The 25,054-nt window shown below is 42.6% G+C and overlaps 2 protein-coding genes across 3 annotated transcripts in view; both read right to left on the bottom strand.

The window, feature by feature from the left end:
- Nucleotides 1-9,311: 9,311 nt before the first annotated feature.
- LOC119362355 (myb-related protein 1-like) lies at nt 9,312-11,709 on the bottom strand. The gene is made up of 7 exons (XM_037627563.1): nt 11,484-11,709; nt 11,170-11,401; nt 11,000-11,076; nt 10,816-10,873; nt 10,637-10,724; nt 10,480-10,549; nt 9,312-10,099 (listed from the first exon to the last, which is right to left on the bottom strand). Exons 1-7 carry the CDS (start codon nt 11,532-11,534, stop codon nt 9,602-9,604), a joined length of 1,074 nt encoding a protein of 357 aa, XP_037483460.1. The 5' UTR covers nt 11,535-11,709; the 3' UTR covers nt 9,312-9,601.
- Nucleotides 11,710-13,724: 2,015 nt separating this feature from the next.
- LOC119362354 (nuclear pore complex protein NUP214-like) overlaps nt 13,725-25,054 on the bottom strand; it is a 13,172-nt gene continuing 1,842 nt past the window's right edge. The window contains exons 4-18 of one of the 2 annotated variants that reach the window (XM_037627561.1): nt 24,646-24,792; nt 23,825-23,949; nt 22,592-22,701; nt 22,176-22,318; nt 21,935-22,097; nt 21,633-21,805; nt 20,740-21,506; nt 20,111-20,263; nt 19,948-20,005; nt 18,935-19,068; nt 18,739-18,863; nt 17,979-18,297; nt 17,546-17,753; nt 15,473-17,443; nt 13,725-14,115 (exon numbers count right to left, since the gene is read on the bottom strand). In XM_037627561.1, the coding sequence (XP_037483458.1) occupies nt 13,994-14,115; nt 15,473-17,443; nt 17,546-17,753; nt 17,979-18,297; nt 18,739-18,863; nt 18,935-19,068; nt 19,948-20,005; nt 20,111-20,263; nt 20,740-21,506; nt 21,633-21,805; nt 21,935-22,097; nt 22,176-22,318; nt 22,592-22,701; nt 23,825-23,949; nt 24,646-24,792 (4,718 nt within the window). In that variant the 3' untranslated portion in view covers nt 13,725-13,993. The remainder of the gene's footprint in view (nt 14,116-15,472; nt 17,444-17,545; nt 17,754-17,978; nt 18,298-18,738; nt 18,864-18,934; nt 19,069-19,947; nt 20,006-20,110; nt 20,264-20,739; nt 21,507-21,632; nt 21,806-21,934; nt 22,098-22,175; nt 22,319-22,591; nt 22,702-23,824; nt 23,950-24,645; nt 24,793-25,054) is intronic. The other variant, XM_037627562.1, reaches the window with a different exon arrangement.

Below are 25,054 nucleotides of genomic sequence, written 5' to 3'. Positions count from 1 at the left end.
CCGACTACAGAAGCCGTGCGAGAAAGAAGATGGAGGAGGAGAAGAAGAGGAAGCTGGAGGAGGAGCAGAGGAAGTGGGAAGCATAACGCCTTCAAGGCCTAGGATCAGCGCACGCGGACTTGGCACTCAAATTCCAGTGGCAGCAGCAGCAGATCGACTCACTTAGCCAGGAAAGGGGGTCTCAGCATCGGCAGCAGCTAGCGGATGATCCAGCATTGGATAGCACCATCCCATCCATGCCGAGAAGCAGCGTGGGTTCCACCCTGGGCGACGCACTGCTGGATAGATACCCTGTGGATGACATCATGGAGAACACTAACTGTGAGCTACACTTCAAAATAAAGAACATATCCGTGAAGGTGGCGGACGTCGTTGCTTATACAAATCCCCCCGGAGCAACCTTCCATTGCAGCCCAATTCCAGCCGGCTATGCTCGTGTCGTGGTTGATGAGGTGGTGGACCAATATTCGGGGCTACAGCTTGACATTCCTAGAGGTGACGACGAGCACACACTGGGAGAGGTCATACATTGTATCATCCTATGGAGAAAGTATTGCATCATCTTTCGAAGGCCACCAACACTGCGTCAGCTAGAGCTTGACATTCCAGGAGTTGACGAGGAGAAGACGACTCCCGCTCCTCCAAGTCCGACACAGCTTCATGCCACTCCTTCTGCTTCAACTCAGCCAACGCATGAGGCCACTCCTCCTCCTCCAAGTCCACCAACGTGTGCCACTCCTCCTCCAAGTCTGACACCGCATCAGCCATCTCCGCTGCCTCGGCAATCGCGGAAGAGAGCCGCTGCAACTATGGTGCATAGTGCTACAAGTTGAGGTAGTACAGGAGGTACAGGCAAAGGCAAGCGATTTCAATATGGTCCAAGCCTCGGGCCTCTTCCGCAGAAGCCTTACGACATGACCGAGGAGCAAAACAAAGCCATAGTGAAGGCCCAAGTGGACGCCCATTTTGGACCGAAACTGCCACCGCCGCCAAGCGAGAAAGTGCCTGAGGATAAGATTGACCACTTTATTCGTATGGCTAAAGCACCAGCTCCCAAGCCTGTTGACTCGGACTATGAGTGTCAAATCAGTAAGGCACATCGAGCACGACAACAGGAGTCGAGCTTGAGCTCGAGCCAAGCAGTTGGCCAAAAATGCAGGAAAACCGTTCCCCGGCTGGGAGAACAGGCGACACAATCGATCCCCTTGCTTGTTGTACCAACACATGAGAGTACCAGCGCCGGTCAGTTGGTAATAACTGACGAGCATAGAAGGCCGGCTGAAATGCTCGGTATCACTATTGGACAACTCCTCGAGATTGATCCCATGTCTCCACTTAGAGAGGAGGACATAAAACCGAAATATGTCCGCGGCCAACCTTTGGTCAAGCCTGAGGAGGTCAAGAACCTCCCAACAAGAATGTATGAATTGCATGATTGGTACATGAAAATTACCAAGAGTTCCAATCGAGAGTCCCTCATGGTGAAAGTCAAGGAAGAGCATTACTTCCATAAGCTAGTTCTGACCGTTGAGTATTCAGAACTATGGCAGTTATTCAATCAAGAAGCACTCCACAAAGCTCTTGTCAGTTGCTATTGTCTGTAAGTGATTTCTTTCTATAATTTAAGTCTCAAGCTAGCTGTAGTGCTCATTGATCGATCGTTACCTGTAATTATTCTCACTATATTCTTTTCTGTGGTATTATGCAGGATGAAGATGTATGAAATGAAAAAAGGTGGATGCGATGGCATTGGGTTCATTGGCCCAAATACCATCAATGAAGAAACATGGACATATGCATGGTATAAAGACGATGTAGAGAAAAACATGCTAGAGTTCTTGAAGCGCCTCAATACCAATGAAGATATACTACTTCCTTACAACTTCCGGTGAGTCACACTGTCTTGTACTACAAATTATGTTTTTGCTTACTAGCTAGCTAGATATTAAAAAACATGCCACTTAATTAAGACATGCAAACGTGTGTGCATGCAGTTACCATTGGATCTTGTTAGTTATTAAAGTTGACGAAGGAACAGTTGAAGTACTAGACTCACTACTGTAAGATCATGGATATCGCCTAGAGGGGGGTGAATAGGCACTTTAAAATAATTATGGTTTAGGCTTGAACAAAAGCGGAATAAAGCTAGCGGTTAATTTGTCAAGCACAAAACCTACAACAACCAGGCTCACCTATGTGCACCAACAACTTATGCTAAGCAAGATAAACAACTAAGTGATAGCAAGATATATGACAAGAGACAATATGGCTATCACAAAGTAAAGTGCATAAGTAAAGGGCTCGGGTCAAAGATAATCGAGGCACGCGAAGATGACGATGTATCCCGAAGTTCACACCCTTGCGGATGCTAATCTCCATTTGGACGGTGTGGAGGCACAATGCTCCCGAAGAAGCCACTAGGGCCACCGTAATCTCCTCACGCCCTTGCACAATGCAAGATGCCGTGATTCCACTAAAGGACCCTTGAGGGAGGTCACCCAACCCATACAAATGGCAACCCTTGGGGGCGGTCACCGAACCCGTATACTTTGGCAACCCTTGGGGGCGGTCACCGAACCCGTACACTTTGGCAACCCTTGGGGGCGGTCACCGGTACCCTTCAAATTGCTCGGAGTGATCTCCACAACCTAATTGGAGACCCCTACGCTTTCTTGGAGTTTTGCACCATAATGATTGAGCTCCGAACACCACCAACCGTCTAGGGCGCCCAAGCACCCAATAGGAACAAGCTCAAGGGCACCAAGCACCCAAGAGTAATAAGCTTCTCAACTTGTAACTTCCACATTGCCTTGGTTGTTGAATAATAAAACTTAGCCCTCCTTGAGGGATCAGGTTTGCCAAAAACAAAAAAGATGTCTTCTTAGTGGAGTTATTATTTTGATGGAGTGGTTTCTTGGTTGTTGGCAACAACTAGAGTTTATTTCATTTGTACTTCCTTTTCACGGTATCTTGCGTACTTTTTTTGAAGTCAATCAGGGAACCATGTGCTCGTTTTGTAGGTCATACCGAATCTAGTCTAGTACCCGATGTAGTGATGATATTTTTGGTATAGTTGAGAGACGTTGTTTCTCTTCATCATGGTGTGATGTACTATGCTGTTTTGTGGTTGATTGGCGGTGTTTTATAGCGCATTTCACCATCTTGTCAACACGGGTATAGGCTCCATGTATAATTTAGCTAGACGAGTTGAGCTTGTTATATCAGTTTTTCTGTTATTTTTTCTTATTAACTGGTCTTTTTTTCCTACTTGGTAAAGAGGTGGAGCTCCTACATTTGTTGTATAGGAAAAAAAGGTATACACAAGCATGACATAAGAGCCATAGTTATAGTAAGAAGAGGCAGGGGAGCTAAGCCTAACAAAAAGAGGAGAGGCACCTCCTACAGAGAAGAAACGGCAAAACCTCCAACATCGAAAACATCATAGAAGATGCATGTGAACTCCATTTTCGATGAACTCGAGCTTGTCACCAAGATGACCATAAGCTCCAAATCTCACAAAGAGAACCAAACAAGAACCAAGAAAGATGATGCAAGGATGCAATGGTTTGAGCTCTCTACGAATGATATGATCAAGCTACCCATCGAGAGCCCCCCTTGATAGCCCCCCTTATTTCAAATCTATTTCAATGCACAGTTGAACACATTCCTCACATAAAAAAATCTTATAGCTCATTCTCTTTCTAAGAGAGCTTCCTGTTGTAGATCCTCTTCTAGATGCAACTTCCTATGCAGCAAAGTCTCTGAATGTAATTTCAGATTGGCCTTGGAGGATATCTATTTCCTTGAGGGGGGAATTACTTTTTTTGCAGGAAATTATTGTCTGCGCATTGCCTTTGTTGCTGAATAATAAAACTTAGCCGTCCTTGAGGGCTCAGGTTTGCCAAAAACAAAAAAGATGTCATCTTAGTGGAGTTATTATTTTGATGGAGTGGTTTCTTAGTTGTTGTCAACAACTAGAGTTTATTTCATTTGTACTTCCTTTTCATGGTATCTTGCGTAGTTTTTTTGAAGTCAATCAGGGAACCGTGTGCTCGTTTTGTAGGTCATATCAAATCTATTCTAGTACCCGATGTAGTGATGATATTTTTGGTATAGTTGAGAGACGTTATTTCTCTTCATCATGGTCTGATGTACTATGTTGTTTTGTGGTTGATTGGCGGTGTTTTGTAGCACATTTTAGCATCTTGTCAACACGGGTATAGGCTCCATGTCTAATTTAGCTAGACGAGATGAGCTTGTTATATCAGTTTTTATGTTGTTTTTTCTTATTAACTGGTCTTTTTTTCCTACTTGGTAAAGAGGCGGAGCTCCTACATTTGCTGTATAGGAAAAAAAAGGTATACACAAGCATGACACAAGAGCCATAGTTATAGTAAGAAGAGGCAGGGGACCTAAGCCTAACAAAAAGAGGAGAGACACCTCCTATAGAGAAGAAACGGCAGAACCTCCAACATCGAAAACATCATAGAAGATGCATGTGAACTCCATTTTCGATGAACTCGAGCTTGTCACCAAGATGACCATAAGCTCCAAATCTCACAAAGAGAACCAAACAAGAACCAAGAAAGATGATGCAAGGATGCAATGGTTTGAGCTCACTATGAATGATACGATCAAGCTACTCATCGAGAGCCCCCTTGATAGCCCCCCTTATTTCAAATCTATTTCAATATGCACAGTTGAACACATTCCTCACATAAAAAAATCTTATAGCTCGTTCTCTTTCTGAGAGAGCTTTCTGTTGTAGATCCTCTTCTAGATGCAACTTCCTATGCAGCAAAGTCTCTGAATGTAATTTCAGATTGGCCTTGGAGGATATCTATTTCCTTGAGGGGGAAATTACTTTTTTTGCAGGAAATTATTGTCTGCACATTGCCTTTGTTGCTGAATAATAAAACTTAGCCCTCCTTGAGGGCTAAGATTTGCCAAAAACAAAAAATATGTCATCTTAGTGGAGTTATTATTTTGATGGAGTGGTTTCTTGGTTGTTGTCAACAACTAGAGTTTATTTCATTTGTACTTCCTTTTCATGGTATCTTGCATAGTTTTTTTGAAGGTAATGAGGGAACCGTGTGCTCGTTTTGTAGGTCATACCGAATCTATTCTAGTACCAATGCAGTGATGATATTTTTGGTATAGTTGAGAGACGTTATTTCTCTTCATCATGGCCTTATGTACTGTGTTGTTTTGTGGTTGATTGGCGTTGTTTTATAGCACATTTTACCATCTTGTCAACACGGGTATAGGCTCCATGCCTAATTTAGCTAGACAAGTTGAGCTTGTTATATCAGTTTTTCTGTTACTTTTTCTTATTAACTGGTCTTTTTTTCCTACTTGGTAAAGAGGTGAAGCTCCTACATTTGCTGTATAGGAAAAAATGGTATACACAAGCATGACACAAGAGCCATAGTTATAGTAAGAAGAGGAAGGGGAGGTAAGCCTAACAAAAAGAGGAGAGACACCTCCAACAGAGAAGAAACGGCAAAACCTCCAACATTGAAAACATCATAGAAGATGCATGTGAACTCCATTTTTGATGAACTCGAGCTTGTCATCAAGATGACCATAAGCTCCAAATCTCAAAAAGAGAACCAAACAAGAACCAAGAAAGATGATGCAAGGATGCAATGGTTTGAGCTCTCTACGAATGATACGATCAAGCTACTCATCGAGAGCCCCCCTTGATAGTACGACAATCGATCCTAAAACCCGGTCTCCCAACTACCACCATGAGACCGGTAAAATAGAAAACCTATCAAGGGCAAACCTTTGCCTTGCACATGGTCCACTTGAGCTAGATGATGACGATCTTGTCCTCCTCAAGATGGACCACCTTTCTTGATTGCGTTGGGTCGACGAAGACTAGATGATTGCTCCCCCATACTCCACTATGGGTGAGCCACTCTTCGGCATATCTTCACCAGTCCATTGACACCAAAATGGACGGCAATCTTCAAGCATTTGATCACTTCGTGATGCTCCACTTAAACTTGCACACCGCAACCTAACCCCACAAAGAACTCTCACATAGACCATGAATTAGTACACAAAGTGCAATGGACAATGCTTACCATACCATGGGATCACTTGATCCCTCTCGGTACATCTTCTACACTTTGTGAGTTGATCAACTTGATTCACTCTTGACTTTGTCTTGATCAACCTTGAATCTTTCCAACTCTTTTCATTTGGATGATGTCCTGAAGGTAAACTTGAATGATCACACAATCTTGTTCTTCAAGACATGCTTGCAATAAGCTCAACACTCACATGACCAATCTTTGGATAACTCCTTAATAGTACCTTGGTTAACTCATAAACTCCTTGAAACCAACACATGGACTTCAAGAAAAGCTTGTGGACAAATCCTTCAAATATAACTCAATGCAACCATTAGTCCATAGAGAATGTCATCAATTACCAAAACCACACATGGGGGCACCGCATGTCCTTTCAACTACTTAAAAAACAAAGTGACTACTCAATCTTGAAGGGGATAGTCGACAGGTAATTTCAATCATTATTAACTATATGTCGGCCTCTTTAGTTCTTCATTTCTTAATATCAACTATTTAATAACTCATTTATTCATTTTCCTTGCCGGCGGGCAGGGCTTGGGAAAAGTACAGGAGAGAGGTTCCAGGTCCATCGAAAGAAGTGAGTGGGAGGAAAGTAGAACTTGATGAGGTAATTGTACCTTCTCTCGAATTGGAAAGTAGCACATCACAGAAAACCATCCCCGTGATGCCTACACCAACTAGAGAGGAAGAAAATGATAATGATCATGAAACTTTAGATCAAGTTACTATTGAACCTCGTAGGTCAACCAGAGCACGATCTGCACCAGAGTTGGCAGCCTACCCTATCCCCCCCCACCCCACCCATATATATGTGGGAGGGGGCGCCACACAGAACCACGACAATCTCTTAGCCGTGTGCAGTGCCCCCTCCACAGTTTTGTCCCTCTGTCATATTTTTCTAGTGCTTAGGCAAAGCCCTGCGGAGATAGCTTCACCATCACTGTCACCATGTCGTCGTGCTGCCGGAACTCATCCACTACTTTGTCGTCTTGCTGGATCAAGAAGGTGAGGACGTCACCGAGCTGAACATGTGTTGAACATGGAGGTGTCGTACGTTCGTTACTTGATCAATTGGATCGCAAAGAAGTTCGACTACATCAACCGCGTTACTAAACGCTTCCGCTTACGGTCTACGAGGGTACATAGACACACTCTTCCCTCTTGTTGCTATGCATATCCATGGATAGATGTTGCATGTGCGTAGAATTTTTTTTGTTTTCCATGCAACGTTCCCCAACACTTTTCCATAAGCATGTATGACTACTTACGGAATACATGCCTACATTGCATTGATGAACTGGAGCTAGTTCTGTGTTGCCCTAGGTTATGACTGTTATATGATGAATATCATCCAAAGAAATCACCGATCCAATGCCTACGGGCTTTTCACATATTGATCTTTGCTAAGTTACTACTGTTGTTGCTGCTGTTACACTTGTTACAAAACTACTGGTACTACTATTGTTGTTACCATTACGATTGCTATCACTATTAAACTATCATATTACTGTGCTACTGATCACTTTGCTGCAGATATTTAATCTCTAGGTGTGGTTGAATTGATAACTCAACTGCTAATACTTACAAATATTCTTTGGCTCCCCTTATGTTGAATCAATAAATTTGGGTTAAATACTCTACCGTCGAAAACTGTTGCGATCTCCTATACTTGTGGGTTATCAAAAAGCTTCTCCTTCGCATCAGGAACCTTATATCATCAACCAGATTTGGAAATGTAAAAACATAGCTCCAAGAGTTAAAACTTTTGCCTGGAGATTAGTTAGGAGAGTTGTGGCATCAGGCTTAAGAGCTTCCAGATATTCTAAACATATTGAATGTTGTAGATGCGGTCAAATAGAATTTGATTTACATCTCTTCTTCCTAATTTTTCAAGATCTGTTTGGTATATATATGGCTTAAGAACTGATATGTTGAACACCTTTTCTTACGTAGTTGATATCATTCAAATGATCCTGAATGCCTAACACCTAGATCTTAAGTTAGAAACTATTTTCACTATTCTATGGAACATATGGAAATCAAGAAATGATATTCTCTTTAATAAGAAAAAATGGAGCAATATGCAAGTCATCCATGCCACAAAGGCTATGCTTATTGCGGGTTTAATGGGGGAAAATGACGATGAAATAAACAACTTGATGGCAACTCCACTAACGCTCCAAGTACAATTTTGCCTATCCTAAATGCAAGTTTTCTAGCCTATGTTGATGTAGCATACAACCCGCTGATGGCGGCCGATGAAACAACACTTGGTTATTTTCCTTCGGAGTAAGCAAATAGGACATTCAATGTTCATTCAAACTACAACCACAAACGTTCATTCTGTCTTGCAGGCAAAAGCTCTTGGATTACTTCTCGCGGCTACAGTTGTCAAGGCGCTGAAGTGGAACAAAGTTTCTTTTCTATGTGATTGCAGGAACTTGGTGAGTGCAGCTAAAGCCAAAGATTTAATCCAGAAACCAGGTCACTGGAAGATCAGACCGACGCTAGCAGATTTTTTTTCAACCTTATTTCAAATCTATTTCAATGCACAATTGAACACATTCCTCGCATAAAAATATCTTATAGCTCATTCTCTTTCTAAGAGAGCTTTCTGTTGTAGATCCTCTTCTAGATGCAACTTCCTATGCAGCAAAGTCTCTGAATGTAATTTCAGATTGGCCTTGGAGGATATCTATTTCCTTGAGGGGGAAATTACTTTTTTTTTGCGGGAAATTAATGTCTGCACATTGCCTTGGTTGCTGAATAATAAAATTTAGCCCTCCTTGAGGGCTCAGGTTTGCCAAAAACAAAAAAGATGTCTTCTTAGTGGAGTTATTATTTTGATGGAGTGGTTTCTTGGTTGTTGGCAACAACTAGAGTTTCTTTCATTTGTACTTCCTTTTCGCGGTATCTTGCGCACTTTTTTTGAAGTCAATTGGGGAACCGTGTGCTCGTTTTGTAAGTCATACCGAATCTAGTCTAGTACCCGATGCAGTGATGATATTTTTGGTATAGTTGAGAGACGTTGTTTCTCTTCATCATGGTCTGATGTACTATGTTGTTTTGTGGTTGATTGGCGGTGTTTTGTAGCGCATTTCATCATCTTGTCAACACGGGTATAGGCTCCATGTCTAATTTAGCTAGACGAGTTGAGCTTGTTGTATCAGTTTTTTTTTGTTATTTTTTCTTATTAACTGGTCTTTTTTTTTCCTACTTGGTAAAGAGGTGGAGCTCCTACATTTGCTGTATAGGAAAAAAAAAAGGTATACACAAGCATGACACAAGAGCCATAGTGACAAAAAAATGACTATTTCGCCGAATCACAGCTGCAGCATACAGACTGTGAGACGTTACAGGAGGCCACCACGTCAATCTTGTCCTGCCGTTCTGGTTTTCCATGCACGGATGCACCTGCTTCTGAAACTCTGCATGATCATGTTCAGAGCAAGAACGTTCCGCCATGCATGGCATGCGTGCATCTCACTTGCTCCTCTCACTCAGTTCCAGCCTGATCCGTTCAGGTCAAGCCTCTCGCCGCCGTCCGGCCGCCGCCTGCTGCTCGCGGCGACGACGCCGATGCTAAGGTCCAGCTCCGCGGCCGTCCCGAACGCCGCGCCACCGTTGCACCCGTCCCTCCTGACCTCACACCGCCCCTCAGGCTTGCCGAGAAACAGGTAGCATTCCTCATCATCCTCGCGGCTCGCGCTCGCCGAAGTTTCAAACGGCGCGCCGCAGCCTCTCCGGGTGGCACCGGCGGAGAGGCCCATGGAGAGGATGTCCTCGGACGCGGTCAGGCAGCTGCCATCGGCGGATCCGTCGTTCTGGAGCAGGCCTCGCCTCACCGACGAGGCTAGCTCCGGCAGCCGCTGCGTGGGCTCTGCCGCTTCGAGGTCGGCGACGACGTGCTGCTTCCCGAGCGCCTCCTGCGCCTTCTCCAGCACGGAGTGCAGGTACTTCCCCTGGGCTTCGATCCGGATCTGCAGGTGCCTTTGTACCTTCAAAGATCAACCCATCATGCACTGTCTCACTCATAACTTCAGACTTGGTATTCGAGAAAAATAACTTCAGACATTGTAGCTAGTTTATCAGTTTCAGAAACAGCAACGAGAAAGAAAAATGTGCAGCTCAATACACCGAAATTAAATGAGCACTCCTGGATATATGGCAGCATTTCAGACCAGCATATATAACAGCACAAGACTACCATTTGCTTCCAAGATTAAGTTGGTACAAAGTTACAGGTAACATGGATAACAAAAACTAATCATGTTGAATGAAGATAGTAATATATTCTTACTGCACTACTGACAGTGATAAACCGTAGGTTCCATGGTTACTGAAGGAGATTGAGATTGTCCTGTTTATATTAGCGTACCTCTATTTGCTCATGCAGTCGTCTCTGGACCTCAATTTGCATTTGGAGAGCGTCGTTTATGTGCATAGACCTAACCAAAATATGCCAAATTTTATTTAAAAAATTAGGATGCAAGTCGAGTGCATATATATGTAGCAAACCCAAATTACTTCTTTACCTGCTGGTGTTCGTCTCTCGGTTCAGGTGATCAGCTGGTGATCCATGCCCTTCACATGCTTTATCTGTCGCTGTGCCGAAGCCATAAACTGGAAATAAAAATTGAAAGCAAGGTCAATAATACATCGTTTATTGGCTAATTAGTAAATAACTTGCATAAGAGCCATATGATTTACTCACCATGTTTTGCATTGACGGCATTAGCTTGCGCTTGGAGATTCTTGCTAAGTCTGAATTTCTATGAGGAAACAAACAGTTAATCAGCTAAGTTTCTTGCTCAAACAAACACATGCATCATGCTAGATAACAACAGCTAACTAGTAGTAACTAGTAGTAACAACTAACAACTCCAGATATGTGTTACCTGGAGATGGCTCTTGAGATGGTACAGAGTTAGTCCCGGGATTCCCATGACCCTCATGATTGCCTTCGGCGTGGCTTCTGCGATAGTATCAGTAATGTAGCCATCAGAAGGAGATTCACCTATGCATTTCTGCCACGAAAAACAAATAAATTTTTCGATCATTTACTTACTGTCAGGCCCTCCTAGCTTCTTCACCGCATCCGCAAAACGCTCGTGCAGCTCAGGAGTCCATTTGAGCCGGGGCTTCGCATCCGTGGACAGGATGAGCCCCGCATCTCCTCCTCCTCCTCCTCCTGCCCCTCCTTGGCCTTTCATGAAAAACTTCTTCTCCGGGGACAAGCTAGGCCTCGAGGACATGTGCTGCCTGTGATCATGAAACTGCTGCTGTTGCTGGTGATACATCTGCCGTCAATCAAACATCTCACGTAAGAACTAAGAACACAAGCCATAACAAGCAGACCAAAGGTTTTCTCTTCCTCCTTACCTGCTCGGGTTCCGTCATGTACTGATATTGCTCTGCCTGCATGCTGCACATTCCTGGCCGGCCGGCCGACAGACAAGATCCCTGCTGCAGCTTTACCACCGGCTCCGCTATTTCTAGTAACCAAAGAAAGACTCGGACCACGGCCTTCCGGAAGTGAGACAACCTTGGCCTATGACTATGGAACCCAACTACCTCTCGTGCGATCTAACGCGGGGTCTCGACTTATAAGGGCAGAGATGGGTCGATGGATGGGGCAGGGAGGGAGGGAGGGAGGTAATCTCGAATCGTTGGAGCAAGCTCAACACTCAAAGCGTGAGGACCCGACCCCCCTATCTTGGCAGGAGCTGAAAAGAGATATGATCCTTATTCCTTCCGAGGGACCCCCTCTCCCCTCCCCTGGCCGATCTTTCTTCCTTTGCAGCTACAACAAGTTAACAACCCTCTCTCTGAGCCTGAGCATGCATAGATGATACATTTGCGCCTGCTTTGGCCGAAGTTTACGTGGCGCCGGCCTGACAAGGGCCGGCGAAAGCCCGAAAGCGAAGCGCGATCTTTTCCTTTTGAGGGAGCACCTCATTCCCATGGCGACTTTCACGCTGCCCGGGTGAGAACTTGCAGGCCTCTCTCTGCCCTTAGATTCCTCGAGTCGTTGTTGTGTTGCATGAGAACTTGCGGGCCTCTTTGGATAGATTCCTTGAGTGCTCGGAACCGATTCCGGCGTCATTTCCGGGTGCCGAAACGAGAGGGCGCGCGGCAACATCTGTGGTTGATCAGCATTGGTTGGTTGGCTGGCATTCCATGCGCGCGATCGATCTGCAATGATCACCTGCGTCGCCGCCCGCGCGGGTTCACTGCATGTGTGTGTCGAGGAACAGGGGGAATATCAGTCGGGGGAGCGCAGGGGTTGAGGAGGGGCCAGCCATCGATCTTTTGACTGCGGGGGGGGGGGCATCCAGAAGGGGAATTTGGGCATGAGTGCAGCATGCAAAAGAGGGGTAAAGCGGAGGTGCCCATTCTTGGATGCCTTCTCGGGAGTGAGGAGTCCGCACAAAGGCAAGGAATGTGGAATAATAACGGAATAAGCATTGAGTTCCCCCGCGCGCGGTGTCTCCTCTGGCAAGTTTGGCACCTCTCAAAGGAACGCTGTCTGTGTGTGAGCTTTGAAGCCGACGCTGCAGCTTCACTGTTGGTTGGTTGGTTTGGCTCTAGTACTTCTACATGTGGCATGCAAAGTAGTAATGCTAATGATGATGAACTGGTTGGTTTATGCCGCTTTGGCATTTTTACCCATGCCAAAACCACATGAGGTTTTATTTTGGTTGCGGCTGCGGCTACTAGATGCGGTGGGGCTTGCAGGGAAAGCTTGACCATGCAAAAAGCAAAGGGGGTGGGTGATGCCGCGGAGCAGTATTTTCTCTCTTCTTTTAAAAGCCGGCGCCTTCCTCATTGGGTTCCATTGGATTATGCTTCCCTGCTGCTGCTGCTGCTACGTGGATCGATTAAATCTGCTCTAAGTTGTTAGAGGGAATCGATCAGCAGGGCTTGCCACTGCGACCAGGAACAGATCATCACCTAATTATACTGAGATATGAGCCACGGGTCCACCTCCTCATGATATGCTTGTACCTGTGGGCGTCTCTGTAATTGAGTGAGGCGTACGTGCGTGCATATGTTCTGTTCCAAGCACCTGCCGGATTCCTTCCGCATTAAGCTGTCAACAAATATGACCAATCGGTTATCACAAGGAGGAACTAAAACCATGCATATATTCCTCCGGCATCGGTTCACGGGCCAAAAGAGATAAGGAAACTATAGTATGGCGCCTTAAGACATGGAACAAACTCCTTCCAGCCGTAGCTTTTCCCCTTCTTATATTTGCACAAAGATAAGCGAATACCTTAGGCCGTTGCTTGTTAACAAGTGCTTGGCATCGTATGCTTTTGTTTTTCATCCCTGTGTAAGCACCTGGCAGCCTCAAAGACCAGTTCTGTAAAAGCAACAAGGAATATATGGTGTTGAATAGTGAATTTGCAACCGATGTCAGCAGTGAACCGAGCCACGTAGAGAAAAAGGGACAGTGCAGCCGTTTCCTCTTTTGATGGTGTGCAAAAATAAACAGGGGCGAAAAACACTGGTCATTTTTCTTTCTAGGAAAATATGGTCGATTCTCTTTTGCACTCTCTCAAGATGTCTTTTGCTGACAAGGTACCCGGCAATGGCAAGACCTGGCATCAGCGTAGATGAATGCATCATGAACCACAACAATATGTTCTTCCCACCTAAAACATTGTTGTTGCCACGAATACTCGTCTTTTGGAAACGATGACTAAATGCTGTAGTGCTATACTGAATACGGGACAGGCGAATATTGGAGCTCATCTTAGCAACATCAGCTTTCGCACAAATGTTGCCATCCAGCATGTCAAAAAAGGTTTTTGATTTACATACAAGAGCAAAAGCCGTTTGAACATTTCTGGACGGAACTTGGGGGTGCCTGGAGACAAAGTGCACTATTTTCTCATCTGCGTCAAAAAATCCGCCGGGGGTCTTCCAGGCCCTGCAGCGCCACTCCCACCAAATGATGAGAAACCAGTAGCCCCTTGGTTATTACTGCCAAAAGCTCCAAAACCACCTTCAAGATCAACCAAATTATGTTAGTCCTAAAAAATTGCAGACAACAAAGTTGGTATAAGATCAAGCTATAAGTAGAACTCGTCATTTTTAGTCACAAACCCCCAGAAGGCCAAACTGATTATAAGGTGTTACTCTGTTATGTCAACTAAAACGATTATCTTAAAAATAATCTTGTGGGACAAACCTACATTTGGAAATACAAAACACCAATACTCAAGTAATAATTGATTGGCGATGATTTTTACAAAACGGTCAATAGCTAAGTACTCCCTCCGTCCAAAAATAAGTGTCTCAACTTTAGCACAAAGTCGTACTAAAGTTAATACTAAGTTACATTTATTTTGGGACAGAGGGAGTAATTAATAACATACTGAAACTGATTAATTGTTCAGTTTAGTAATCACAGCTGTGCAGAAAGATAATAGTATCTTAAATACTTAGGCTACTCCTAAACCCAAGACCAGATAACTTTTACAAGGAAAATAAAGAATGCACTTGTTTTGGGAGTATATTCTAAACACAGCCCCAACTAAATAAAGCAACCTTATCAAAACCTGATTGTTGCTATTCCTGACAAGAAAGCCAAACTTCTCTTTTTTTTCGTATGCCAAAAGCATCATGCGTTGGTGTTCTTTCCAGAAGAAACAAGCACTATTCTACAGTTTAACTTCAAAGAATATTTAGTACACGTCAGATTTAATATATTTCACTCACAGAAAATCAAACATCTACTACACTTAATTGTCATTGTCATTCAATCAGCTAGCTCAAATCACTGCAAAATAGAGGCCATTGTGGCCTTGTAAAAGGCCAATAACAAGGTAAAGGTAAGCCATATACTGCTGTTAAATTCAATTCAAAGGTTTAAACTAATAGGAAAGGTCGTTTATATAGTTTACTGGATGTTAAACATTTACCGCTGCCATTTAATAGCAGAAATTTATGTTCTTATAGAATGGAACGTCAGACATGAGGCATTTAACAAAGCATAGTTCAGTCAGATCTCCCTCTTTCTGCTGCTACCGTGTACTATTGCTGCGAGTTTTATTATGTGTATAAGATGTACAGGGTGCTTGTTTTATACTGCAAAAAAGAAGTATATAATTATCTGGATTGGAAGTAGTTAAATCGTGGAGAAGGATGTGTATAGGTTAGGTGACCATTCCATTCTTTAACCATTAGTTAGAACTTTGGCTCAAATAGTTAATGAACAGTTGGACAACTAGTTAGCGTTTTAGAGACATATCTTGACAAGGAAATATGTACCCAGCACATCAGATGATGATCATATAGATATAGGGCAAAGTATATAAGTATGTGCATCCAAAATAGAGCAAAAAATCTAGAGATCTCACCACCTCCGAAGCCACCACCCTGGGCTGCACCTCCAAAACCACCACCCTGGGCCACACCTCCAAAACCACCACCCTGGGCTGCCCCCCCAAAACCACCAGCAGATGAAGCTGCAGCAGCAAAACCACCACCGCTTTTGGAGGCAAGAGAAGCAAACCCTCCACCGGTAGCAGCAGCAGCAAACCCTCCACCAACAGAAGTAGCAGCTGCAGAGAAACCCCCACCTGCTGCAGCACCAGCAAATCCAGAATTACTGGAAGGTGCAGAAGCAAAAGCCCCAGAAGAGGAACTAGCAAATCCACCAAAGCCTCCTAGCTGGCGTGATTGTCCGAAAGAACCCAGAACAGATCCAAGCGCCTGCTGAGCACCAAGCTGTGCAGGCTGCCCGAATCCTGACTGCTGCCCACCCCCGATTTGTGCAGGCTGCCCAAATCCTGACTGTTGCGCAGCTCCAATTTGTGCCGGCTGGCCAAATCCTGACTGAATTTTTGCTGGCTGCCCAAAACCTGCCTGCTGACCAGCTCCAATTTGTGCAGACTGCCCAAATCCCGACTGCTGCCCTGATCCAACCTGGGCAGACTGTCCAAATCCACCAAGCCCACTTGAGAATGCACTAGAAAATGTACTTGAGCTAGTTGATTGAGATGGCTGTGCTGGCTGAGATGAAGGAATGCTCAGTGATGCTGGACGGAAAAGCTGTCCTGGGCTGGTGGTCAAAGTAAACGGTGAACTTGAACTTTTACTCTCAGACGTACCAAATGCGCTCCCAAAAGGATTGGGTTTTTTAGGACTTGAAGAAGGTGCGGACCCAAGACCAAACCCACTAAGGGCTCCCAAGTTTAGGTCTGCACTTGCAGAAGGACGCTCCTCATCCATTTCATCTTCATCTGATGAGAGATTGCTTGGTCCTGCATCTTTTCTTGTGGAAGTGACAACAGCAGATTCTGTTGCCCCTGGCACAACTTTAGGCACAGGAATGGATGGAGGATTAGAAGGTAAGCTGCTATTGGTCACTGGAAGCAATGCAGTTTTGCTTTCACTTGTAGGTACGCCTGTTAAAGTAGCACTTACAGAGACTGTGGTTCCAGTTACCTCTGGTGTCACCACTTCAGGTTTAGATGCATTTTTATTCAAGTCAGGTAATGACTCCTTAACAGGTGTTGGTATAGATGGCAGGGAACAGGACACGGTACCCTCAGGTACTGTTGGGTGAGTTTTTGGTGCTGACTCCTGTGGTGGGAGTGTGGAAGAAACCGTTGGAGATGAAACATCAGAAGTCTTTGCAGCTGATGCTTGCATGGTTGATAAGAGCGATGCAGCTGAAGAGGAAGCACCTGACATTGTAGGAAATGAAGATGACTGTGATGTTGGTGAAAATGCCACCTGGGGTGAAGCTTTGGCTGAGTTCTGCATAGTATCACTGACTCCACTAACTTGAAAAGTCTTCCCATGCAACACAACAGGCTTAGAAGGTTCAGAAGACAAAGATGGTTTATTAACACCTGTATTCTGTGGAGAAATGCCAAACCCTTTCATGCTTCCAAAAGATGGTACGTCCTGGTCACCGTATCTGTTCTTTGTAGTCAAGGTAAATCCAGCTCCAGAATCCCCAGACAAAGTTTTGACAGGCATTGGGCTCGACACTGAAGGTGACATATCTGGTCGTGTATTGGCGTTAGTTTTAGGAGCTATATTGGTTTTGAAGGTCAGAGTATTTGACTTAGGCATGGTATGCATTGTGCCTAAAGATGCAACATTAGGTGAGCTGGTCCTATCCCTTGCATCCTTCTGTGTGTAACTGAATGATGGCGGTGAAGATGGTGTCAACTTTGAAGACTGATCAGCACTTTTCATTCGCCCTGATAACTCAAGATGCTTTTGCTCTGAACCCTGAGATGACCCAGCTGGTTCCTTTACCCATTTGAACAAAGAGTTGCCCTGGGGTCCTGACGGTTTTGTTTTCTCATCGAGCACTGTAAAAGACAAGCAGAATGTCATATGTTGTAAGAATGTCTATAATCAGGACCTCCTTGAAATACCCAAGTATCTATCAATGCCTACGGCCAATAACTTACCTTCAATTGGAGAATGAACCCTGCTAGTATATGATTCGACTATTGATGAACTGGGGCTACCACCAAAAGTTTCCTGGGAGATAGCTGCCATTTGAGAATCAAACATTTTCTTGTTTGACCTGAATGGGAGATCACTGCTAATCTTGAGGCGTTGTTGCTGCGCTATTCTCTTTACAGTAGTTTTCTGAGGCTCCAAACTAGCCAAACTCTATCGGAAAAAAATTGGAACTCATGTTAGATCTGCTTCCAGTCAATCACGTATAACACAAAAGAAAATTGGTATAGAGCAAACATATGCCAAGAGAAAACATCTTTGCAAATCACATGATTTGCATGATGGGGGTTAATGGGAGTTGGGAACTGAAGATCAACATCTTCTTTGCAAATCACATGCATATTAGATACAAATGCAAATTTTGGTCTGGGAGTTTACCCTATCCAGTGACTCTCTCCTCCTTCGTGCAGTCTCAGGTTCAGCACTCTTGGAAGGTCCCAGCATGCCCTTTGTGTGTTCTTTCGTGGATGGAAACCTTTGAACTAACTTGGAAGGGGTACCGCCTGAAAATTTGGCTGCATCTGCCGTATGGGCTAGACCAATTGATTCAAACAACTCTTTGGTCACTGCCCCTCGCTTCTTAGAAGGAGAACTTATATTTAGTGCAGATATCTGCTTTGAAAGGCATTCAGATAGTTGCTCTGCTGCTGCTAATTGTGAATTCAGTGCATTGTACACGCTGGATAACTGTGTCTGACTGTCAAGTAAATACTGGAAATCAGGTAAGAAGCTCACAATGATGGATGGAATTGGAGAACGACTCGATACAAAAGGTGGTACAGAAGATAGGCATGGTTATAACACAGCAAAATTTAACAAATTCGCAGTACAGTATTCTGAATTAATTACACTGTATTTCTACCACTAAGGTCACACCACAACCAACACTGTCAGGTACGCTAAAATGAGAAGCAATTTCAACAAGTTAATACAGGTCACACATGCAAGCAAAAATCCATCCCTTTTATGTCAAGAGGGATTTACAGATCTCTCCGAACATGCTAGCAATATGATTGATTTAATTTTGGACCAAAATCACAATAGCAGCTGTTTGAATATTGTTCCATGTTTGTCATCCATTTGATGTTAATATCAACAAAATGCATTGGGATACTCTACCGAGATAGTAGGTGAATACCTAGACCGGGACTTGTTAGAATAAACAGCTCTACGACTTGAAGCAACTCTTCCAGTTTCACCAAATTTGTTCATCTCCAGATTATTGAAGTGCCTCTCCAGCTCTACCAGCTGATTTGTCAAATTCTATATGATAAAAGGAAAAGCCAATATTAGTTCATTAATATTTCAAAAGCACTTGAATTAGACAGTAGTACCTGATTAGCTTTGAGAATATTTTGCCTCTTCGCCTCAAATTCTGGACTCAAATTCTGGCGGTTCCATATATCCCAGTACTGAGTATCTGAAGACTGAGTGAGAACTCCCTTCATATAAGCTTGCCTAGCAGAAACTGAGGAGAAACAGAAAATAAGGTCATTCAATGCATAGGTCACATGTTTATTTGGACATTTTTCCTCGCCCAGAAAAAAGCTTGGGCGGAAGTGGATTAACTGTTTATCTCTCCAGAGTACAGACACTATGTTTTCCATGTCAAGGGATTGACAAAACTTCAAAACTACCAGTAATAACTTGGAAAATCCTCATAGATCAGCTGGTAAACTTAAGGTGCATTGCCTAGGAAAGTTTATAAGTGATGCCATGATTTTGATAAGCAGCGCAACAGTGTTAATATTTCAACTTAATAGAAGCTTGTTAAAGCAGACGGCCCCACAGCACTCAGATACTGGTATAGTGGATTCAATGAGAAAGCCTTTGGTAAACTCTCTGCAGATTTATCTTGTTAGACACACACCAGATGCATCAGATATCTGCTCAGATGCAACACAAGGAACCCCCAGTTTGTACCCTGACCTAACAGCTATAGCGAAATTGTATAGTATGCACTCTTTTTCTGTCTAAACAATAATATCTCGAAGGGGGCCTCAAAATTCTAAAATGTGTAGTATGCATGTGTTAGGGGAATTGTGAAGTAAGCAAAGTTATGAGCATCAATAGATGAGAGATACAATATATCAATTCCAAAAAAAAGGTACAGTTCAGTAACTTCTCTGCCAAAAAAGAACATGGCACCAAACCAAGTGCATGGGAATGTCAGGTAACTATAGATTACAAAGGCGCTAGTCTATAGCAATATCGAAAGATTTGAATGATGATGAAATTATTTCTTCCAGGTATATATTAATCACTAACGACATTATGACAGTGCATTTGTTCTAGTTTAAGGTGAAGTGTTCCTATTGTTCTATTTCCAGGTATAAACAGGGAGTACCTTGGAACATCTTATTTCGAAGATCTTCAGCTTTTGAACATTGTTCCTCTACTTTGTTCTGGAGTTCACAATAAGACATGTTCAGTAATAATTTTGAACAGGCAGCACTGCAAATAATGTCTGAAACCCCCAAGAAAAGTCCAGATGAAAATAAATAAATTACCTTGAAGACCTGCAATAGTTCCAAGAGGTTTTGCAGATCACCCTCAAGAACTGAAAGAGGACGCTGCTGCAAGGTCATGCAAGCATCTCTGAAACCACCATCTTTTTCTATGTATGACAGGAGGGTATCTAACTCCTCGGTCATATCATTTATCTGTTTAATGAAAGGGCAGAACTTATTGGTCAAAATAGAGAAGATGCAACACATGCATTCTGGCAGTTAAGTGCTCGGTGAGGTAGCAAACTGCAAAGAAGATCCAAATCCAATATTTAAATTATTTAATACATTTGGAGGATAACATGTTTACTATAGTCACGAGAGGAATATGGTCCTAGCATGAAATAATTGAAGAATAGAATAAAACAAAAAAAATCAGGTCTCTGGACTGGTGCAAAAGAATGTTTTATTTAGGTTAAACGAGGTAAACATATGCAAGAAACTCAATCAATAGAATCCTAATGGAGTATGCATATCAAAGGAAATACACTGAAAAAGTTAGACAAGGTGAACGTATTTAGGAAACTCAATCAATAGGATACTTATGATAGATATGTATATCACGATGAGTCAGATAAGATGACACAGCAAGGCTTAATAGTAAACATTATACTAAAACAGCTTGATCTTACACTATACATCTTCTTAGATAGATCTTGTTGGGTATCAAACATTGTGCCCAACTTGAAATTTTTTGAATCCGCTGACGTATGGTTCCTGTTGTTGGGTGATTTGCCAATGGTTTGTTGTGGCAGAGGTGATCCACGGGAGACAGGAGGTACTTCGAGATTTCCTGCCCCAAACCCAGCAGATGCAGCTCCAACTGGTTTATTTGCAGAAATCGACAATGATGGCACAGAACTTAAGCCAGTTGAGGAACCAAGAACTTTCCTCTCAGTAGTGTAGCTGGTTTGCGCTGGGTAGCTTCCAAAACTACTAGCCCCATCCCTTTCTGCAGTCTTAACTGGAACAGATCCATCTGAGCTGAACACTGATGATTTAAAACTAAGGCTACCACCACTTTTTGTAGCGTTCTGAGACCCCCCAAATGCTCCCAGTGGTTTGGCTGAATCGAAGCCACCTTTACCAAGTTGGCTGCTTACAAAACTGCCGCTGTTGTTCGGTTGCCATGAAGAAACTTGTTCACTAGATCCCTTGCTTCCTGTTGAATTTAGACCAACATTATTACCAGTTGAAAAGCTGAAAGGCATTCCAGGTTTCATGTTGCCTGTTGGTGCTGAGCTAGAGGGAGGTGCAAATGGGGAAGCCGTATTCACTTGCTTGGTATCCAATGGCTTCTTATCAGAAGAGATAAGCAATGAACTGCCAGCAGCTATGTCCTTGCTATTTGAAATTGGAAAACTGCTCTTTGCATCTCCTGATCCATGCTGATCTTTCTCTGCAAGAATAAAAGAAATAGCAGAATTCTTTAAGTTTCCAACACTGGTAAGAAATATAGAAAACAGCCCAGCAAAGGTCGAGATGCAAGATAGTAACTCCTGAGTCCTGAGTAGCGAGCTCTTACCTGCTGGTGCGCTAGATGCCCCAGGTCCTGCGAGCAGACTCTTGGCTATTGAGCTTGTCACACTTGGAGTCAGATCCTTATTAGACGCAGTTGAAGGAGAAATTTGTTTATTCACATTACTATCCTCAATGGTAGACAGACTTGTTTGAGGTAAATCGGACGGGTCAGAAATCCTAAATTAGAACAGTGTCAAAACAAGGAAAATATTCAAAACAAAATGTTAGTATATAGGAAATGCAGTACAAAAGTAAACAGTCTTTTCATCTAACTATGGCACTGCCAAGTTTCAACAAAAAACTTACCTGGCAAGATAATAAATAATTAGTTTCCCTTCACTAGTCAAATAAAGTAGAAGATGTTGAGGGGCAACCTCCTTCTGTTCAGGTCCAACCAGTACTGTGATCTTCTGAAATAACGAAACATTCTCCACACCAAACCCCAATATAACATTGTCATCACCATTTTCTGAAAGCCAAAAGGAGTATATTGTTTTCAAAACAATGAATAGGGTATTTTATTGTGGTTTTCTGAGTTATGTCATACCTTGCAGATCAATCCTAGGACTATATTTATCCTCCACCATTTCGAGGTATACCACAGTTCTTTCCTCATCAGTTCTGGACGGCCATTTCAAAAGAGAAATGTGGTCATCAGTGCTCTTTTTATTTGTAACAACCAGGAGATCCCTGTCAAATTACACAAATATATCAGACATGACAACAGTAACAAGGACAGAATCCATCTGCAAATACCCTTTTCAAATATTCTATCTGTATGGTACTATGGTGTACTCTGTTAAATAATTCTTCCCGACGTAGAGGCTTCCCCTATAGTATTTATGGGAAAAAAGGTTCTTTCCAACACCACCATGCACACAAAGTACATGAAATAAAGAATAGCTCGATTATAGATTAAAGAAGTATTATTGAATAAAGAATGTTGAGTCCGGTTTTGCATACCAGCGATGCAGATAGCCCAATAGCAGATTTGGTCCAACTCCAGATGGTAAAATATCATCCATGATACCTCCAAAAACATCATAGCTAAAAACAACTGGCTTGCTTGAGCTCTATAAGGCATTAAGAAAGCAATAACATTACTTCAGCCAGTCAGTACGGAAATTCAGAAGTCAACGGGAGCACAAACTAGAATATCTTAGTAAATATGTTTTGTTACACAATACAAAAGGGTCACCGCATATAGCTGAGTTTTCCTTCCTAAGTTAAATATAATACTCCATTACCAGCACGTGATCATATCCATTACAGAACCTAATAGGCAATAGCCTAATACATCTTGATTTTAGCATATATGTGGCATTCCTACATCTTTTCAGGATAAATTTATGCAGAACCAAGTATCAGTTCAGTAATTTTGGATAGACATACATGCATGTAGTTTACTAATGGACTCTGCTCCCAAGGAGTTACAAGTGACAACTGCCACTTCAAAAGATTAGTCTTCATGAAGAATAATCTACAAGTCAGTGACAATATTGATATTATTACCACATCCGACAAGCCTGAGATCTCTTTGGCAGCGGGCACAATATGGCTCAAAGGGTGCTTTCATTCCTAGATTTCAGCATTATTTGCCAATATGTGCAGAGTGAAAACACCATTTTTCACACACAGACAACCAACAATAAAATGAAAATCAAGACTATCATTCAGATAATGACTATATATCTGATTCATTAAGACAAGGCTTTGATCAATTATTACTCCAATAATATGTGGTTTCTGTCATAGAAAATTTCAATCATTACTAGCACTTTTGAATGTGAATCTAATGGGATCACTTTTCTGTCATATAAATTGTGTTTTGAAGGATAATACCATAAGTACTTGATTTACATTTCTTAAATACATACAACTACTGACCACACTTAGTCTTGTGTGCATAAATATGCTTTAAATAAATATTTGCCAAACTGAGGTAGCTTTACCCAAGAATGTTCCCAGAATGAACATTTAGCAAATGACACATTTACCAAAGAAACACCACACAACAAAATGTGAATCAAAAGAGAAGCAACCAGAACTAGAAGAGCAATTCACCTCAAAAAATGTAGCTTTACCCAAGAATGTTCCCAGAAAGAACATTTAGCAAATGACACATTCACCAAAGAAACACCACACAACAAAATGTGAATCAAAAGAGAAGCAGCCAGAACTAGAAGAGCAATTCACCTCAAAAAATGTATCTCCTCCACTTCTTATAACTTGGACCAGATAACCCTCTTCATTGCTTTCTTCATTCAATCGAACACAACCGACAACAATGCTATCATCGCGAACCCACCCGATGGAATCCACTGATGAAATTTTGAACATATAATATCAACAAAGAATCATGGTAACATCTACTACTAAACATGATTTTATGTATTGAATGGTGTATCTTCAAGGACAAGAGTAAAATAATACTAAATCGATGAATCTAATTATTGGAGAAGTGTGCACCGCAAAGATCATGGGATGAATGTTGAAACCAAACTTCACTATATTGTTCCCTAATATCATCTCAAAATTTCCTACGGAACTTTGCATCTTTATCAATGGTTCTTCGATATATAATTTCAGAAGATGGCTATGATACAAATTTTAGCATGTGGTGCACTTCACAAACATTTTTTACACCATGTTGTTCATCCTGCAATGTGATCGTATTTGTGAGCTGTGTGTTGCTCGCTCATTTTGCACCTAAAAAGAACCATGCTTACTAGCACGATCTACTACAGATTAAAAATCAATTTATAAGGAAAAGAATATATCGTGAGTCGACGACCAAACAAGCTAACTCTCAGGGTAGCAATATAATCATATTTATGAAACTGCATTATGTTAGTGCCGCAATCAGCCACGAGGCCATCAGGCATAACTGCATATCCTTACAGAACTGGGGAAGGGGTGACTGTGTATACAGAAAATAACAGCAAGAAAATTGGAGCAACCCAACAATTCAATATATACCTGAGACATATACCGAAACCAAAATGGAGACTCATTACCTTTGATGTCAGTGCCCTCTGAATCACTATCAGGCCACAACTGAAACAAGAGGGCCATGCAACATGTTTCCTTCAAATCTGGCGATAATATCCTGAGTGAATTCTTTCTTGCCACAGCAATATGGTTCCCGTCCTTGCAACAGTCAACTACATATATTTCAGAAAGATAGCAAACTTCAGCACAACCAAGACAATGATGAGTAACTTCAATTACAACACAAAAAGAAATGCCTTAGCAAGTCCTGAAGGACAACACATATCAGCCCCAAAAGTGAGCCGGTGCCTGAAGATGGATGCTGCGCTGCACCCAAGACACATACTACATTCTGTACCAGCATTATTGTCATACAGCCCTCTAACAATACTAATCAGGTTGATTTTGTAAAGCCTAAGCGTTACAAAGAATAAT

Source organism: Triticum dicoccoides, chromosome 2B (genome assembly GCF_002162155.2).
Source record: "Triticum dicoccoides isolate Atlit2015 ecotype Zavitan chromosome 2B, WEW_v2.0, whole genome shotgun sequence".
Taxonomy (NCBI): Eukaryota; Viridiplantae; Streptophyta; class Magnoliopsida; order Poales; family Poaceae; genus Triticum; species Triticum dicoccoides.
The sequence above is the reverse complement of the archived record's forward strand: the minus strand, read 5'-3'. Positions and strand labels throughout refer to the sequence as shown.